Source organism: Rhyacophila brunnea, unplaced genomic scaffold (genome assembly GCF_057557595.1).
Source record: "Rhyacophila brunnea isolate RB1 unplaced genomic scaffold, BYU_Rbru_1.0 scaffold_1, whole genome shotgun sequence".
In the NCBI taxonomy this organism is placed as follows: domain Eukaryota; kingdom Metazoa; phylum Arthropoda; class Insecta; order Trichoptera; family Rhyacophilidae; genus Rhyacophila; species Rhyacophila brunnea.
In genome coordinates, this window is record NW_028232751.1 from 5,300,652 (window position 1) to 5,322,049 (window position 21,398).

Sequence of the window (21,398 nt, forward strand, 5' to 3'; positions counted from 1 at the left end):
ATTTATTTTATCCATCTAAACACATCGCAATTGTATAGAGATGTTTATTATTATTATACAAATAAATAAAGCAGTGATTGTAAATTATGTAATAACATAATGATGATTACGCGGTATTAAAGTGATTAATTATATTAAATACGCCTTATTTTAAGGCGACACCTATGTACAAATTAAGAAAACTATGGCTCTCTGACTGGGGTCACTCAATCCAAACCCGTCGCTGTGTTACAAATCTCGTTCTACAATGTATGTAAATGCATTATTGTTAGTATACGCATACTGGGGAGCGACAAAAATAACCCCTATGGTGAGTAAAAACGCTTGCTGAATGTCGCTGTTCAAAACTGATAATGGTAAGTCTATAATAATGATTATTATTAATTGTTAATATTTTTAAGCCTGTTTTTTAGATGTGATTATAACATAATAAGTAAATATTATTTATTCTGAAAAATTACTCATTTAAAAAAAAAAGTTCAAAAGCTTCTGAATTACTTGCATGGCGGTGCGCATGCGCAGTAAAACCATAGTGGCGAACCTGCCGGAACAAAACGAACTGCACCACACAGAATATTTTGGCGTCTACCGATTATTTACGAACTTGTCTGAACGTGTCTGAATCTGTCAAATAGCACCAATACGATGATATTGCTTACATTTGAAGAAGGAGATTGGAGATACAGCCAGCACTTTTACGTGTAAACAGTTATTATCGCGATAGTTTAAAATACACACTATCGGTGCAAGTAAATCCATGCACGTGCAAAGTGCTATAAGTATGTAGTCATTTTTTTTGTTTTATAACCTTAAAATAATGATCAAAATTATTGCTTTTGGCTGCCTAAATAAAATTAACGAGGAAGTATCTTTCCACAGGTATTTTTAGCAAAATTATATAGGTATTCAAATGTCTGCTTTAATATGGCAATATGTGAGACACATGAAATGTCAATTTTAATTACTTATACACTAATCCAATTCTATGATTTTAAGTATTAAAGATTTATTTTAGCAATATCTGCATATAGAATCATGTATCTAATTACGTGATTGAGTGAATCATAGTGGAATGTCATAACGGAAGTGTGAAGTTCTCATCAAATGAACCTGCAATGTAAAGTCACCAGTAGCTAACTGTAGAGCAGGCCTGGGCAAACTTTTTTGATGAAGGGCCAAATTAGGAATATAAAATGAATGACATGCCGCAAGTAAAATACTATTTTTAGACATACTTACATTATTTATTATCATGAAAAAGAAATTTCAACGTAAACAATAAATTATTCTCTAATAGCCAACAATTTAATGAGAAGAATGAAAATGTTTTACATTTTTTTTTAATTTCAGGTGTTAATTTTGTAGTTAAGATTTTTAAAACTGCTTGCAAATGTTTATCAGTGATGCTTGATCGTAGCGTTTTTATTGATATTAATGTTTGTTCACATAAATGTAGGTTAATCCAAAAATAACCAGAATTTTTCAAGCAGATTCTTTAAGGAATACGACTAAAGCCCGCGGGCCCCACAGAAATACTTGGCAGGTCGTAGTTACCCCAGGCCTGCCGTAGAGGAACATATGCGGCCAGTACGCCTGATTTAAATCCACTGATAGACATGAATCACTCGTCATTACTCAAGACTCAGTCTTAGGTACGAAATCCCAATATTCAAGTGGACACATCAGTATATTATCTCAAAGACACAAATGTAAATTTTCCCCATGTACCCTCACTGCAATACTGCTAGAACAATATGCAATGTAGTATGTTGTGTTTCACTCCATGAACAGCGAGCCCAAATCTGATCATTTGATTCGCTATAGATTTTTATAATAAATAAATAATTTCTTACAGATATGTTATAAAGCAGTTGTTTATGAAATCGGCATCCTAACAGACGTCGATGAAAATGATACAACAACTAATGAATCAAAAATATTTCATATGAAAAGGAGTATCAATTTTACTAAGTAACAAAATACAATTGAAATTTATTTATAGATCAAGCAACATTTTAGAAAAATTGAGTTTTCTCTTTTTTCACTAAGTCTATCCATTGTAGAAAAATAAATAAATTTTATGATTTTTAATTTAAAACAATGTATTTTTATATTATTTTATTGACAAGCTCTTATAGTTCATAAAATATTTACTTGATTGATAACATTATAATATTATAATACAAAACAAAACATAGTGATGAACCAAACATTGTGATACCCAAATTATGAAGTAAGTACCTACCTATGTAACACAAAATTACCAAGATCTTATCACCGAAGCTAAGGTTCTGTAGACAACGTTTGTAAATAAATCAATATTTTTTTGTTTATATCTATACAATTACTTTTATTTGTAATTTTAATTATACGATATTTTAACAATCGAATGTTTAAAAATATTTTCGGCGCCTTTGCCAAATTCCTATACCTACTTATATCAAAATTTCGTCTCGTGTTAATTTATTGACATTTTTATTATTTTTCGTCTGAAATTTCAAGCAAGCTTAATTTTACGCAGGCCGCACTTCTTGGTTTGCGCGGTGTACAGTTTTGCCGTTATGCTTCACCAGTGTTGCCTGCGCAAACCGGTTTGCGCAGGCAAAAGCGTGCGTGTGGACGGCAAAACTGTACACCGCGCAAACCAAGAAGTGCGGCCTGCGTAAAATTCAACTTGCTTGAAATTTCAGACAGAAAGCAATAAAAATGTCAATAAATTAACACGAGACGAAATTTTGATGTAAGTAGGTATAGGAATTTGGTGAAGGCGCCGAAAATATTTTTAAACATTCGATTGTTAAAATATCGCATGACGTAAGACTTAGTATATTGTTTATTTCGTAGATTATTGTTATTTCTGTAACTGATTCTTTAAAATTTAAATAGAAATATTGTAACTATATTATTACATATCATGCAAATTATTTTGTTAATGGGCAACCAATATTGGAATTTTTATAGATAGTTTTTTCATTAATTTGGTTAGTTTATTTTTCAATAATGGTTTTAGTGGATTTAAGTTTAATTTGGTAAGACTTCAATATCTAAGAAATACATTATTAACAAAATATAATAACTAAAATTTAATTTAAATGTTATCTCTACTTCAATAGACGATATTGTGAGTCCACGGTTTCAGATACATTTAACAACTTTCAAAACTTGCGAATGACTGGCAAAAATATTTGGATACATTAATTAGGTGCCTACCTGAGTATGTAGGTACCTACCTATAATTCAAATATAATTCGCAAATCTGCACTTGTCATTCTTAGCTATAGATCTACCATCGTAAGTTGGCAGCCGGTCGAATTTGAAACTAAAATTGTCTATCGAGGATAAATTTGTCACAAACGCCATTTAATTTTACAACATGTTTCTCGAATTATGGATTGCGCTTGCGTTTATCTAACTCTCATGGCGTCAAAATATAAAAAAAAACACATTATATTTAGTGTTGATAAGTACATAAAATATACTTACAAAATATAAAAAAAGATCAACAAGTAAAATAAGCTTTATCCTCCTAAATAAGAAATGTACCTAATACATAATTTTATATTTGATATAGTATTTTATAATCAAACGTGTGTTTGTTGCTAATTTAAGTACGCTGATTTTCTTGCTCGCAAGATTTTTATTGTTTGTACATTTGTAAACATAAAAAGAGCATGTTAGATTATTAATAAACGAATGTGACCTTATAATATTTGACATTATTCGATAGCTACTTAGCACCAATTAATTTGTAAGTATTTAAAGTAAGCTATATTTTAATATAATCAACAACCAATTATAATGTCTCCACGAAAAAATGAATGCAGGCGAAGTGCAATCTAAAAATAACTCAGTAGCGTTTACTGATTGGACGTTATGACAAATTTATTCCAGACTGAGTCAAATGTTTACATTGTCAAACGTCAGCGTGCAGAATTCGGGATATATATTTTATTATTGAAAATACAGAAGAAATAAGTATAGTGCATAATGGCAAGTAGTTCTAAAACAGTTTTTGGGAATGCCAGAGACATCATTCTAAAAGTATTGCAGTTCTGCGATGACGAGAAAAGGGATTGATTATTCCTATTGATAACGCAATACAACGGGTAGCGGCCATGACAGGCAGAGTTTTATTTTCAGTGTTACCAAGTTGCATTTATATTACAACGCAAGAAATTTCTTCTGTTTTTTTAGTTTTGTTCAAAGTTATGATTTAAAAAAATATTAATGTCGGATAGCAATATAAATTAATACTTACTTATTATTTGTGAATGTAAACGGATTTACAAAATTTAGTATATTAATTAAACTGAAATTTACAAGTTCGAATTCCATAATAACGCCTCGACAGAATTATCGACATGTTTCCACAGGAGATTACAACGATTCCATGAATGCTGACGATTTAAAAAAATGGAAAGACTTTTACCCAATTTACCCGAAAACTCAATCGTAGTAATGGATAATGCATTGAGATACCCGGGGTTCCAGCGGCTAGCTCAAGTGTCCATCGAACCCCGGATTCACAAAAAAAGAAAATTCAAACGGTTGGAGTGTAAATAAAACACAGTCCTTCGAGCTCGTAACGTGGTCTTCTTATATTTTACATTTTCTTTAAACGTTTACATATTTTGTTTTAACAATAAGTTTCGCAGGTCCTATCCTCTCGGAAAGGGGACGCTTACTCCTTTTTTTCTCTCTTTTTAAATTCCTCGTACCTACGCCGTCCAGCAAAAAGGACTCTCGTGATTGGCCAAATTTTATCGCGTGATCCTTACGATTTGACGAATCACGAGGACCACCTCGGCGCAGGCGCGCGGAGACTTCAACGTTGCCGGCAAAATTTATTAGATTTGAATAAGTACTTATATTTAGTCTTAAAATTATCTCTTTCATCCATCATCATTTATACTTTTTAAATTAAATTAAATTTATCTTAATTACACCTCCGCCCAATATGCGATTTTCACACACCGGACGAAGGCCTTTACTTATGATTAAAAAATACTTACGTGGTTGAGCAAGGAATCAGATTAGATGTTTTATGAAGCCGTTTCTAGAGGTCAGGGTTACGTTTCGACTTATAGCTACTAAATGATTATTTTACACCGGGAGAAGCCCGCCTGTAACAGGGGTGTATCAGCATCTTACCATTCGGTGCAGCAGGATAAATTTCCAACCATGGGTAATCGCATAGGTGAAATGAAGAATTGGTTTCTTGAACATAGAATTCCAGTTGACGAAATGCGAAAAAGCCAACTTTATGAATTAATTTTATCCTACAAAGGTCCAAAGAGATACGTCATTGACAAACCGCTTGCCAGTCATGGTCACACTGTAGTAAGACTCCCACCATATCACCGTGACCTTAATCTGATTATATATCTGATAATCTGGGCCACAATGAAACGGAGGGTTGCTCAAAAAAATGTAGGTAATTGAATAGCAATATATGTGGATTAACGAAAACAGCCTTTGGAAGTATTACCACAGAAGAATGGCAAAATGTGTGTAAGCATGTCATAAAATTTGAAGAGCAATATTACGCCAGAGATGCTATTATGGATGGTTTTATTTTTTACCGTAACTGGTCCTGAGAGTGACACAGAATCGGATGATAGTCTATCTGGAATTGAACCATTATAGTAGTTATATAATTTCTACATTGTTTGTGTAATTTATAGTTTGTTATCGTGTTTTATTTAAAATTCCATTGATGTTGATACTATTTTACTGTCTTTAGAGTGAATTTAATTTATTTTCGCCTTTTTTCTTATATTTTTTCCATGACTAAAATATACGCAATACCTACTACTTTATATTTTACAATTTATAATTTTTCCAACTATGCATTTCTTCCTCGTGGTTATAAAGAAAGTAACGCGTTTTTATTTTGATTGTGATTATTTTTTATTTTAATATTTGTACATAAATCTACTACCAATAAAAATTTATATATAACCATTTTTTGTTAATTATGGCAACATTCTCAATGTCATACTAGCGCCCTCGCTGAAATGCCAATTTATGATGGTAGATCTATATCAAGGAGTGATTTCCAAAGACAACGGAAGTAAAATAGACAATCGCGAACCCGTCGAAAAACATACAGCCCTGTTAAACCGTTTATGATAATTAATAGGTACATTTTGTTTCCAACCAGTGAGCTGATTTTTTTAATGGAAAGATATTTCCGTTATTACTAAGTTTAGGTAGGTACCTATTCCTGTATATATTTATTGATTCTCCTCGATTTGCCGCCCTTCGAGTAACTGCCGCCCCCAAGCGACGCTCAATCTGCCTACCCCCACGGGACGTCACTGAGTGTTACCAACCGCATTGTCCATCATTCATCGGTAGGTAGATACTATAAAAGATCAACTTAAGATTAAGGTTGACATGATAATTATTGATAAGGCTCTTTGCATAGTAGAATAATAGCGACAGCAAAGTCTATGTAACAAAAATATCAATAATTTTGTAGTTCTTTTATTTTTTATTAATATGTGTGTGTAATACTTTATAATACAAGCGTTGGACTATCATGCCGTGGGTCCCAGGTTCGAATCCTGGGTCTGGCAAGTACACATATTGTTTTTCAATATGTGTGAGTCAGGGTATGGACCTAATAGGTTGAGCAACTGGCTGACATCCATTTCTCGTAAAAACAAAATCTGTTAATACAATCCTCTACTCTGTGATCGGACATGGTCGAAGAAGATTTCATAAGACCTATAGTGAATTGGTTATAACTAGCAGTTAGTATAAACGTTTCAGGTTTGTGGAAGCAACAATCATTTTTATTAATATATTTCCCATAAGTTTAGCTAAACATAATACAGTAGATTCACGGTTATCCAGGCTAATGGTGGCGAAAGGCTGCACGGATAAACAAAAAACACGTATAATACGAACAGAGAAAATCTGTGATTTTGGTTTGTTTGCAGGAATCTTTCTAATATCAGTTCAAATTTTCCTAAGCGTGGGTTCATGTTTAAAAAACGAGCGATTTTTTTAAAAATTAAATTCATCCACGGATAATCCGCAAACCAGATAACACGGATAATCGGGAGTTTATTGTACATGTGTTTAAGTTGAAGAATGGCAATGGGAGAGTGTGGTAGATAACTGCCAGTTTTGATCCTGGATAGTAGATCACAACCTAATTGATGTCGGACATGCCTGCTACCTATATAAAAAAACCTATAATTTTATGACATTCTATTGGCCATCAAGACAAGAATGGGAGAAAATGTCTAACTCAGCTACCTTGGTAAATTCTTATCATCAATTTTTATCGCTGTGCATTCATTTCACAGGGATGAACAGATAGACTTCATATTCCTCAACCATGATAGAAACAGATCGACGATTAACCTGGGAAATATCCCGTTGCCCATTCAGACGAATATTAGTGGCCAAGTAATTACAGGACTTACCCCTGTCAACTAGGGTACAGTTTCTACATCGCAAGTCGGTTCACACAACTCTTCTGATGGAATTGAATTGATATCTTTTTAAGCAGTAGTGAAACCAAGAGTTTTGTCAAAAATTAATTCACACATTCAACAATGTTTTATTATATTTTCATGTAAAAGAGATCTTTCAACAAAACTAGCCCACAATTATTATTTGATATAATAGAAATCAACAGCTTTCTACTATTCAATCAAATCAATACTACTACTTATTATTACGATTTGATTTGAAATTTCACAACTGTACCTATACCGTCACACTTGTAAAAATTGTATATTTTTTCATATTGGTGACAAAAGTCAGTTCATATAACTTTGCTTCTTATGTGAGTTAATTACATGCAATTTAAATGAATCCCTAAAATATGTCTTGAATTAACCAATTCCACATCTGCACCAGCAGATGTATTCTAATAGGCTGCAAGTTCCTAATACATAAATCATCTCATCTGTACACACTAGTAAAGTTTATTATAGTAAGTACATAATGCTATTGAATTATGTATAAATAAATTATATACTTGATGATTTTGACAACACTGTCAAATATTTTTGTCACCTTGAAGAAAATATCAGCACATGCGGATTCACTTTTATTGGGAAAAAAACAAAGTACATGCTTGTATCCAGAGGGCCGACAAACATTTGTGATACTTTCAGGGTGTTCTACGGCGCTTTTGAGAGGGTCAATAATTTAGTGTACTTTGGGTCCTCCATTAAAAGTGAGTAAACTAAAATCGAAATTAAAAGAAGGATGCTGCTAGGCAACAAATGTCGCTTTAGTTCAATGAAAGAGCTACATACTAAGGCATTGAACGAACACTTAAAATACATTGTGTACAAAACACTAATAAAACCAGTTGTCTTGTATGGCTCGGAAATCTGTTGCATTCCAAAAATATGGAAGGAGTGTTGAGCTCATTTGAGCAGAGCGTGATGCATGGTATCTTCGGACCCATCATTGACACAGAGTTGGGATGGAGATGGAGATACGATTACGAGCTTTGTACAGTAGCCCACATATCGCATAGTCGAATTGGACTGCCTTAGATGGTTGGGACATGTACATAGGATGGACGAGTCACACATGAGAAAACAACTGACATTCATGAGGCTGGAGGAAAGCAACTTTTGACAGATCCATATGGAAAACAGTTTTTTGACTGATAATGATGACATTTCTCAAAGCTTTGTGAACTGATATTGTTCAAACCACCATTATCCTTCTATAAATTTAAACGCATTTTATAAAAATTAAAAATGTTTTTTTATTGAAAATATCTGGACTTTATAATAAGTTTTTATTACAATTATTAATTTAACAAGATATCTATATCAAATGAACATTTTATATAAATTTATCACTTAGTGCTAACACCGCTGGCGCGTTCGACTCTTTGAAACTCAGGACTCAGGACTTACGCGCATGGAAATGTAGAGCCCGTAAATACACTTGGGGCACACATCCGGTTAAATTGTTCATTTATACATTTGCTTATTTTCTAACTATGTACGTATGTATCACAGTTTCAGAGATCGATTTTTAATCATTATTGGCTAGCATAGTATAATTAAGAAAAGTCATACAAAAAAACTGTAAATCTTATGTTACACAAAAATAATCTGTATGTGCTAAGATTATCGAAATTATTTAAAGAATATTTAACTCATTCCGTGCGTCCAATGCAACAGGTGCGTTGCCAATTAGTTGGCCAATAGATACCATTAGCATGATAATTAAATGTGGTAATTAAATTGTAATTAACAGGTCCGCAGTGAATGAGTTAAGAAACCAGAATATGTAACAATATATACAATTCGCAACAGGCAAAAACATAATATTACATATTTTGAAATAAGGTTTACAGAGACACACAACAGTATTTTAGTAATTTCAGATAATTTAATATTAGCAGTTTTTGATAAATCGAATCATCTCACAATAACAAAAAAAGACAGCGCAAAATGAATATAAACAGAAATAGAAAAAAAAATACCATAATTAATAAGTGATACATAAGACTTCTTTTATTATAAATTTTTTGACAGAATTCCACGATAGTCATTATAACGAATCACTCCTCACGCAAATGCAACTTTTACCAACACGACAATATGAAATTGAATGTTTATTATCTTTTAAGGTTTTGTACTATTTTATTATACAGACAGTTAAAACACAATAATCAATCAAATTACTGAAATGTGATAACAAATCGTAATATTGCGTAAACCAAACTATGATAATTGACTAATCCACATTCATCTTAAACGATGATCGCTGATTATGCGTGAAACGTAAAACACTATTTTATATAATATTTAAGCAATGCGCGATGAACATAATAAATCAACAATGATATTATTCGGAATAAACTTTTTATCATTCCCACCTGAGCTATAATTATTCTTCATCTTCATCTTCATCTTGAAAAGAGAGCACCGGCTTTGCTTTTGGTGCTTTTGCTGCTTTTTTACTAGTTTTTTGTTCTACTGCCTCAACAGCATCAGGTACAATCTTCGTACGAGGTTTGAAAATAACGCGTTGACTCAGATCTGCAGGCTTCTCTTTTTCTTCTGAAATAATAAAAAAAAGTTTTACCAATCCACTAATTAAATTAACTTAAATAATGACTCCCGACTGATGAGTGAGACTGAATTTTTTTTTATGGTTAAGAAATGTATTTTTGTGTGTTCTGATGAAAAGCTTTTTACCCGACAACAACTCGATCGAATAACAAAGCACTATATTACTATGTAAGATGGCTATAAGTAAAAACTGGCACCCCCCAAATATGAAAATTATCAGAATGATTATAAACATTGAAATTGAAAGCCAATAAACTATACCTTGGACTTAGACAAATAAAAACACGGAAAAAATTTCTAACATAAAAATTTCGAAACACTAATGTCGGGTTTTTTTAGAAACCCAATCCTTATTGGAACTGTCAGTAAAATCTCGGTGTCCACCCGAATTCCGGAGTGGTGTAGGTCATGGCTGGGGAGGGCTGACAGGGCTCTAGCCTGGGGGCCCGGGCAGTGGGGGGCCCGGAGTGTCGGGTTGACCAGATAAGTGAGATACACACACATCATAAATTAGTTTTAATAGTAAAAAAAGTCGCTTGCGGCGCTATTATACTTTATGGCCATGAACATTTTAGATTATATAATTGTGCAATATATTTTCTGATTATTATGTGTCGATACTTCACAGCTCCAGTATTAAAGTAGATGTATTAAAAATCGCCAATAATTCACTGTATAAGTACCCTTAATTTGAACTAAAAAACAATTTGAAAAACGTTAATGAAGTATTTCACACTGCCTTTAATCTTAGCGGTAGGTAGGTGGCCCGCCAAATATCCTAGCCCGAGGGCCCGTTTCAAGATGTGGGGGCCATGGTATAAGTACAACGAGTGCAATAGACAAAAGACCGATAAACGAGAAATTAGGCTGTGTTGTGTTGAGTAGGTTTGTGTATAAGTTAAATGCACTTATACTTTTTTTGTCCATTTTCAATTAATATTTTGGAACCTCAATATTAAAAAACCAAAAATCGACGATAAACGTTCGGCGAAAAGAACGACTACACCCACTAACTACCCCGACTGGTGGTAGTGTATGTCAAAAGAACATTTTTTTCAGTGGAATTCGGCATAAATATTGTAGCTCTCTAGACCAAGCGGGTAGCACAGCCGATATTATTTGATTAATGATTTAGCATACTAGGCGCACATGTCCAGCATGGTCGCTGTTAGTCACTTCCAATCTGCCAGTCGCTGATGACACGCTCAACAGTTACCGCCGTTATGCCTCCAATTTAATAAAAACTAGGAGAAACTGTACAAATATACCGCCGTCTATTGTGAAAATATGTAAAAATAATTCTATGAAGAAGAAAAAGAGCCTATGGGACTAATTTACGTTCTCCTCCTTGGGCCCCCCCCCAATATTAAACCCTGGGTGCGCCACTGGTTAGGACTCACCCTGGAACAACAATGAGCCACCTATGATGATGAGAGGTCACTGTCATCCAATTTCACCACAAATACATATGCCATAAAAAATGTAGAATATGCTTTATTTTTACGTTACCTTCCACATAATAAATATCCTGCCACCATGAATTTAATAAATAAATTGAAAAAAACCTTGAAAACAAACCTTTGAGAATCCTTCTCTTTTCTGCTTCGACCTCCGTTTCCGTCAAATCTCCTGGAGATAAAACAACAACTTGAGGGTTTTCGCTGCAATCGTCATCAGGAAGATCCTCAGGACCAGCGATTAACTCTTGGCGCTGTAACAAAAAAAGAAACCATTGTAGTTGTAGTATACTATAGTATATCAATGTTTATGGAAGCCAAAATATCTGAACAGTGACTAAACCCATGCATTAAGAGCATACATAAGTGAAACAGCAAATAATTTTCAACAATAGGTGGGATAAAATTTCGCATTCGTCACCAATCGCCAAACGGCAGTCGAGGTGAGAGCATGTCGATTTTTTTGTGATGGTGTCATAAGAATATATTCTTATATCGTGGAAAGATGACTAAAAAACGTTATGATTGTACTCAAAAAAGAAAACATGTCAATGAATATATTATTATTATTACTAATATAACAATAAAGATAACACTAAATGGACTCGTGTTGAATTTTTATGACAAATTATATTCCGTTCGGCACGCGTCATTAGCGCAATCTGCCCGTCGCATAGTTACGATCTTTTTAGACCACGCCTCAGCTGAGGTATAGCCTTAACATAGCGGTACCCAACCCGTAGGTTGCGAGCAAAGTGTTGCTCGCGTAGCGTTTTAATATGGCTCGCATATTCAGATTAGGGTATTAAGAGCGCAGTGTATGTCAAAAATTGGCACAATTGCTACTCACTATGGCAATATCTCGTCGGCAATCACCACTGGCGAAAAGGCGAGAGTAATAGTATATTAGAATTAGTCTATGGGCGAGATGAAGCGCGTTCTGATACAAGTGTCAGTTTTACAATTATATTTATCATATAGTTACCCTAATAATTATGTCTGAATATGAGCCAGAGAAAAAGAAAAAAACGGACATGCACTTACAATTTTCAAGAAGATTGAAAAGAGAAATATTTTTTTATTTATTTTAAGTACAAATGTATTTGTTTGATTTGCGGTTTAACAGTTGCTATTGGAAAAAAGCGTAACGTAGAATGACATTTTACAATGCTTCATAAAAAATATGGTACTGAATATCCTATTAACAGCAGTTTAATAAAATCTAAAGTGAAAGAATTGAAAGCCACATTAGTTACCCAACAATCTATATTTACTAAGTCCGTAACTAAATCAAGAGCTGCTACAATTGCTTCATTTAAGATTGCACATACACTTGCAATGCACAAAAAAACCCTTTGGCGACGGCAACATAATTAAAGAAGGAATGATTGCTGCATCAGAAACATTGTTTCAAGAATTTAAAATAAGAAGAAATTATTTCAGCTATTGGAGATATTCAATTATCAAGAAATTCAGTCACTCGTAGAACAGAAGCAATTTCTAAAAATATCAAATTACAGAGAAAAATAGATTAAGAAAAATGCGTTTTTTTAAGTTTGTGCTGTTGTGCTGATGTTTTTAAAAGAAAAGGTCATCGTCCTATGTGTAACTCGCCTAAAATTTTTAAATTCTTTACACTGGCTGTTGCATCACTGTATAATATGTTATTCAGGATGTTGGGTCCCAGGTTCGAATCCTGGGTCTGGCAAGTACACATATTGTTTTTCAATTTGTGTGTGAGTCAGGGTATGGACCTAATAGGTTGAGCAAGTGGCTGACATCCATTTCTCGTAAAAAACAAAAATCTGTTAATACAAACCTCTACTCTGTGGAGGCCCATATGATCCTATTAGGATCGGACATGGTCGGAATAAAAATTACTTGGTTGTACAAGGCGTCTATAATTGAGAATTTTTTGAAAAAGCATTTGATTCTGTTTTTCATTATCAATGAAACCCAGGTAGAGTGATGGTCTATATTCTTGATGTTGTGCTATTTCACCAGTTTAACCGCAATTAACAGCAATTACCTTAGTTATCAGTATTTTGCAGACGACATTATTGTCTTTATGAACCACCAAGATGACCTTCAGAACAGTATGCAAGAGTTTGCAAATGAAAGCCGAAAAGCAGGTTTAAAGATAAATGTCTCGAAAACCAATGTAATTATAAACTGATTTGCTGAACATCAATGGCTCTCTAATCGAGCGGGTCAACAGCTATATCTATCTCAGACAACATACTGACACCACCTACATAAAAGGTTGGGACTGCATTTTTGGCTATTTTGACTTGATTGCCTTTTATTAATTATTATTTTAAAGACAATAAAACAATGATATAGAAAAAAAAAAAAAATTCAATTCATTATTTATAGACATAACTAAAAAACATGATTTTAGCATTGTAATTAATATTGTGGTGTCATTCAAATTTATTAAAATCGTACTACTGAAAAGTTGCACATTTTGCAGTTCCGGTTTTATACGTAGGAGGTGTCGATGTGTCAATTGACAATGGTATATATGACAAGATTGCTCGCACGGTGTGCATTTGGGCACCTGAGTAATATCTTCAAAAGTGACCTCCCATTGTGTCTTAAGCCTCAATTACATTGAGCTTCTTTATGAGCGAGCTGCTTATTGGCGAATTTACAGTCTGCCTGTAAAGTCGCCCAGTGTAATCATCGAATAAGCTAATAAGCAGGTTGTAAACACTCTACCGAGAAAAGTTGAAAGCCGGTCAACTTTACACGCTACACGCCGGCGTGTGGGCTTACTGCGTCTGCGCAGTACCAACCTCCCGGTAAAAAAACTGTAATTGGTAAAAAATGTTCTGTCAAAATAGTCACTGGCTTGTGGCTTCTCAGCGAATGGAAAGTTTTGTGTGTAATCATCAAATCGCAGTAGCTGAATCACCCGCTTTTAAATTCGCCAATAAACAGCTCGTAAAGAAGCTCAATGTACTTGAGGCTTTAAGCATAAAGTGTTCAACCAATGTGTGCTACCAATGGTCAAGTATGCGTGTGAAATATGGAGTCCTAATGTAAGAGAAATAGAGAGCATATCATAAAGCGGAAAGATCACAAAAGAAACGGATAATGAAACAGACAAGAGTACACAATGTGACTGAATAGATGAAATGGTAGTGGACTGGACTACCCAAGAGGCAATAAACACCCTGAAATCCACTGGACAGACTAACTCATGAAGTTTAGTGGATGTATGAGACAGCGAGGAATTAGGGACCGAGAAAAATGGATGGAGCTATGGGGAAGCCTCCATCCAACAGTGGATCAACCCCGGCTGTTGATGATGAATAAAGTATACAACTATTTTCAAATTTTGGTCTTGACCTGACTAGTTATTTTGAACCAAATTTAACCTACAAATGGATTCTTGGGTGTTAGTGATCAAATAATAGGATATAAGGCTCATGTAGTATCATTTTATATGTGTAAACATGTTAATCTCTACATGTAAATAAGTGACATAACCTCATAATCAAAATAATAATTGCTTAGTTATAACCAATGTCTCCTGTAAGGTGTGCACATATGCGCACGCACACCTACCAAAATGTGTTCGCACATGTCATGTTTTCATCCCCCGCACAGTCCTCACACCAAAATATTGTAAAAGAAAGTTTCCATTGCCAGCTCGAATGCATGAAACCATCACATGCACAATTCTTCGACTCATTTCTCGGAAGGCGAAGGTCAAATGTGACTAACGCAAGCACGCAAGTGAAATGTTACGTTGTTGATTAATAAATACCTTAAAAATATAAGTTTTAATGAAAAATTGTATGTGTTTATGGGGGGAAAGGGGGTGAATTTACCGCATCGGGTCACTATGCCCCTGCTCAGATGCGTTGATGATCCACACACACAATAGAAAAATTAGAGGGAATATTGGTTATAACTGACAGACATGTGCCCTTTGTAGATTGGGGCAAGCAATAACAATTAATAATCCTCAATAATGTCAACATATGATGTTGAACTTGATTCGAAATGGTGCACTGCATAGATCAAGAGAGATAAAACTTTCTGTCTCATTATCGGAATGGCCACTTTCATCGCAAAATCGCAAAAAAAATATGCATCAGAAGCCGCTATTTGAAAGCTTATGTCTAGAACAGTGGCATAAGGCTTGGAAATGCCTCGCGGTAACCATTTTATCACGTCAGTGTAGATATGGGATAAAAAGCATGCCATACTAAACTTATATCAAGCTATTTCATACCTTAGTTTCAATAGAATCTCCCTCCTTGTATCCAATCTCTGCTTTTAGTCGCTTCAAAAAGTTTGGCTCTTCAGGTTTAATGTAAGCGATATTTCTTTTCGGCGGCATTGTGGTTTAGAGTTCTGTATACAATAATATAAACAACTACCTGACAACAGAGAACTTCTTAGCAATGTATATTTATTTTGGTATACAAGAATTCTAAAATCCTTACAATAATGCAAGCGGATATTATTACTATCACGTTGTATTATGTTTACTGAAAGTTTCCAAATGTCAAATTGACGCTTCTCCGCTCGGTCAGAGTTGCCAACATAAACAAGTTGCCAAGCTCTTGAAATAAAATATAGTATTATAATGATTGAGTATTACCAATAAATTATGTAAAATTCAGTTTCTAGAAAAACCAAAACTACTTCCACCATATTTTATGTGAAAAACTACGAATTCAATCTAAGGTAGGTTATTCATGTTTTTAATAATTTTTTGGCAATTCCACAACGTGTTCATTTTAATAAAATAAAGCTCGTATTTCAACACCAGAATAGATACTATCAGTGACGTCCCGTGGAGGCAGATTGTGCATCGCGTGGGGGCGGCAGATATTCGAAGGGCGGCAAATCGAGGAGAATCATTTGGTATATATATAGTAATAGCTACCTGAACTTAGTTATAACAAAAATAATTTTCCATTAAAAATTTCAGCTCACTAGTTGGAAAAAATGTAATAATTAACATAAAAGGTTTAACAGGACTGTATTACTTTTGTGGATTATACTATGTATAGGTTACGTCCGTAATTCTACGACGTCCTTGGGGACAACACGTGCAGATTTCCGCACGTGGTGCAGTGGTCCGAAATAGTTGGTCTACTAGTAATATTAAAAAGTCGCCGCCGATACGTGCCTCAAAAGTAATGGTCACTAAATTAAATTTACAAACAAACTCTTTCTAACTAAGCGAGTATGGGGTGACCAAAAAAAAAATCTTTTTATACGTAAATGTTATTAAATTCAATATGTTAATCAGCTGTTTGGTGGGAAATATTGCAACCAATATGGTGGATATTGTGACGTTTTTAAACGTAGAGTTTAGTTTAGTAGTTAAGAAACTTAGAAATAGATTAATAACTTTTTAACCTGAAATTGTACGAGAACTAAACATACGAAGGATTTTGAAACACATAGTACCTACCTACATTTTTATTTCATGTGCTATCCAAAAAACATTATTAATGAATAGTATTTATTTTTAATGTGTTAGACCTACATAATTATTTTTAAAAAAATAGGTAAATATTGTTTAATTCTAATGCATATTTAAAAAAAAGGTGGAATATATCTAGTGATGTACCCGAGTTTAGTCTGACACTTTTACAAACTAATAACGCAATTTTACTTTTATAATAATATGTACTAGTGAAACAATAGGTAGGTACCATTATTGTATTTTGTTGGTTGAGTAAAGCCAATGCACGAAATAATTTATAACGCCTACAAATAAATATTATCGTGCAGAAACCAAAATATACTTTTATTATTTTTCACATTGTTCTCATTCGGCCGGCCGTCGAAAGCGTTGAGGGAACTTAATAAATCATTGCAATGAATTGCTCTACCGAAAATAATTATTATTATGTTTTTAAAATAAAAACTTCGATGAGAAGGTATTTTGTTGTAAATTTGATTTACAATGACGTGGTGCTCGCTCTGTGGACTCTGCTCGACTAAAATATCAATCACATCGTTCAATTTTACACTAGTACCTACCTAGATTATATCATATTTTAATTTGACTGTTTACTACTATTTGTTAGTAATCGTGCTGTGAATAAAATTACCTAGGTACCTACCTTCTTTTCTCGTTTTTTAGTGAACATACTTTGCTGATTTTGCTGATAATAGTGTGGATTTGTGGTTTATTTCAATTGTCAACATGAGTGCAAGACAACGACTTTCAGGAGCAACGTATTAAAAAATAAAAGAACGAAAGGAGGCAAATGTTTTAAAATGTTAATATTTTTAAGGAAAATAGCACCGCAGACGGTGTTGCCATCTTTTTCTATGCTGATTATAGTATAAAGGCGTAAAAATTATAGTATTTCCAAAAAAAATATAGTACAGGAAGATTTTTCGTCTTGAATCCTTCAAAATTATATTATTTTGGTATATTTGGCGTAAAATTATAGTATTTTACATTTTTCGCGGAATTCAAATTGTAGTATTGTACTATAATTATAGTACGGTTGGCATCACTGACCGCAGATGACTTTTTTTTGTACCATTAGAGCAAATTTATGATGTGTGTTTATCTCACTATTAGGTCGAAGAGAAAGGAAAATTATTTAGTTTAATATGTCGTACAATAATAACACAGACATAATATTTAACCAAATAGTATATCAAGCTCTGGTGATTTGGGTAAGTGTCTAACTAATATTATATGTATTCGCTTTTAATATCTAAATTTAATTTCGTATGCTTTAGTGGTTATTTTGTTAGTAATGGCTCAAATAGACTCTTATGACGATCGGTCATATAAATGCCGAAAAACCCGTTTCTTATGTTGACGTCTTGTGTCACAGAGTGTAAATACGATATCATAGCTGTCATACAATATGTATGTATAATATGTCAGAATGGCGTCGATATGATCATAAACACTAAATCGCTCTTAGCATATATGTGGCCTATCGTCATATAGTCTATTTCAACCTTGTTGTATCCAGACAACAAATTTAATATTGGAGGAATGATAGGATGATAAAAAAAAGAAATAGGGTGGCATTTTGTGCAGGGACGTCACTGCTCACGGCGGAGACTGCTTAGTGTTGCCACTGAGTTGACCAATACATATTTTTTGGTTAACTCTCTACTAACTATGAAGCGTGAAGAAGTTATCACGATCGAGTTAGTAGCTAGATCGCTCCGTATAATTGGAATATTCTAAAGGTAAGGAGCTGGTATCAAGCCTTTAGTTAGTTCGAAAATAGAATGGCAGGAAAATGGCAACATTGAGAACACGAGTGAAATGACAATAGTAATTCCCCTAAAATAGGGCTCTCATATTATGGAAAGAAAATCATTAATTTTTGGAAAAAAAATAATTATGATAAAATACTAAGCCAATGAGTCAATAACAACTGACCAAATTCCGGCAGTACTATATTATATTATTGTTAAATTACCTATATTGCAAAGAATGTTTTAAAATCAATACCTACCTACCTAATTAATAAGAAATCCCTTTAGAAATAAATATTGTATAGACTACGAATTGTTATGTTCACACCATAAAACCGATATTTTATGATGTTTATGATGAGTATCTAGATATTCTCATGGTGACCTTTGTCCATTTTTCCATAACTTTATCATTTCATCGATCCAACAGCTTCTAGGTCTACCTTGGGGACGTTTTATACCCCTTGGATACCACTGGATGACTAAATTTGTCCAACGATTGTCCTTTCTTCGAGCTATGTGCCAGCCCATTTCCATTTGAGGTTTTTTGCGAACTCTATTAGGTACATCGCAAACCCTCGTCTGCCTCCTTATCCAATCATTCTTTTTGTCTTTTCGCGTTATGTCCAGCTTGCACCTCTCCATACCACGTTTTGCTACTCTAAGTTTCTGTATCTCTCATTTACCTACTTAGGATCCATGTTTCACACGCATATCGTCGTTGAAACTGGAAAATTGTGTAACTCCAAAACACTAGATACTTTACAGGAGAGACAAAAAACATTATGGTTTCTGTACAAATATATGGTTATGGAGTTAAATCATCCATGTTTTAGCAATGTTACAATTTTTTTTGAATTACATCATTTGCAAGACGGGTTAACAACAACCACTAGAAATGGCACTCAAAGTCAATCTCCGATTAAAACTGAGTTACACATTTTCTAGTTTCATCGACGATGTGTGATTACGGGAAGCACACACTGGTTAAACACTTTGCGCTTTAGGCACAGTGAGAGGTCATTTCATCTCTGTTCTGGCAGATCACACTAACTGGAGAATACTAGTTTTGAGTAATTTGACTTTGAAGTTGTTAAAATGTTTGAAATGGTCTATCATGTGAGTTTATTAAGTAATCGTAAAAAGGATGACTTTAAAATAAAAACTGTTTATTTATGAAGAAGGTTTCCAGACGGTAAAGTTGAAAAAGGAACATTTTGGTATAACTAACTCAATATGTCATTTTTCGAATTAATGTCTTCTGCCAGAACAGTGACGATTTTTAAAGACATTGTTCAGGCGGCCAAACGGCAGGCACTTCAGCTTAGCGCCTAGCTTTACTCTGCGAACAATTTCATCAAAAAAATATACATCCATCTGTACTCTGTAGACATTTGTTATCCCAGATACCTAGATATAGTTTTTTACCTGTTCAGTTGCAGTAAGTAAGGATACCAAATAAAAAGTCAGTAGTAGACATACAAATGTATATATACAGCTTCGAGTAAAGGAGTTTAAAAAAATAGTTGACGTGATTAAACATGAAAACAAATGAAAAATATCTCGTCCGTTTAGAGCAAAAATGAAAAAGAAGTGTCCGGATCCTTTCCAATGTGTTTCGCTTAAACCCATTATATTTACGTTGTATCTCTGCATCTCTTTTTCGATGATTGCGAGCTTTCCGGGGTGTTGTACAAGTCCCCTTACGTTCCATGTACCTACCTATTTTCTTTGGGATTTTCGTGACCGATTTACCAGTATCTGATTTCCCACACGTTGCCTGATAAACCACACCCGTGTGCCCAGTGACCAATTTCACACCACGCGGCCCGGACCCTGCGTGGCGCCGGGTGTCAGCCGGATCGCCTGACGTACTGTTACGATTTTGATTTTGCATTTCATGTGGTTTTCATGGGATTTTAATGTGGTGGTTTCCCGTTGCCTTCCACATCGCAATATTGAAACCGTTCATAATGTTTTCATTATCGCCTTCAAGTGTCTGCTCTAAGGCTGTTCCAATCCCCTTGATCACCACCCTTAGTCAGTACTGAAGAAATTTCTGCCTTCCTCCAGTGGATCCCTCTTAGTCTGGCTCCTCATCATAGACCTGTCTGGCTTGGGAGACCCTTCCGGTAGTTAGACTACCGCCAGCGTAGCCCTACAAATCCTCGGAACGTGCAAGCCTCCTCACCACGACAAGGTGGAGATCCAATCGAGGAGGCATCATCAATTATCTGATCATAATAACAGACTTGATATTTTTTAAATTGTATTGTATTTGTTTAATAATATATCTGTTAAATGAATAAAAAATAATAAACATCCAGTACACAACATTTGATTTATAATTACCTATAAACTTTGAGTCCCATTATCTCATTTCAACATATTCGTTGTTTAGGCTGGTTTGGCTCTTTGCCACTCAATTTATATTGTTAATAATTATTAAATGATATAAATTCAATAATAATAATATTTTCCCGAAATTAGCGGAATGTAGGTCATTATTTTTGATATAATATATTTAGGGATATTAGGTATATAAAAGATATTGGAGAGGATAGTTTACAATCCCTTTGAGATTGGTAGGTATATGAATTATAGTCATGTACCTACCCATGATCTGCTTATGCTTCAAATACACTCTATGTAGATCGGTCATATA

At 34.0% G+C, this 21,398-nt stretch overlaps 2 protein-coding genes across 2 annotated transcripts in view; one reads left to right on the forward strand and one right to left on the reverse strand.

Moving 5' to 3' along the window:
* Positions 1 to 9,261, forward strand: part of mah (solute carrier family member mahogany) — a 28,533-nt gene extending 19,272 nt beyond the window's left edge. Inside the window, exon 10 of the mRNA XM_085960448.1 lies at positions 9,247 to 9,261. Coding sequence (XP_085816574.1) covers positions 9,247 to 9,261 — 15 coding nt within the window. The remainder of the gene's footprint in view (positions 1 to 9,246) is intronic.
* LOC147079405 (uncharacterized protein KIAA1143 homolog) lies at positions 8,728 to 16,044 on the reverse strand. Its single transcript, XM_085955787.1, has 3 exons — positions 15,771 to 16,044; positions 11,646 to 11,778; positions 8,728 to 10,055 (listed from the first exon to the last, which is right to left on the reverse strand). The coding sequence occupies exons 1-3, from the start codon at positions 15,876 to 15,878 to the stop codon at positions 9,883 to 9,885; spliced, it is 414 nt and encodes a 137-aa protein (XP_085811913.1). The 5' UTR covers positions 15,879 to 16,044; the 3' UTR covers positions 8,728 to 9,882.
* Between the last annotated feature and the right edge of the window lie 5,354 nt (positions 16,045 to 21,398).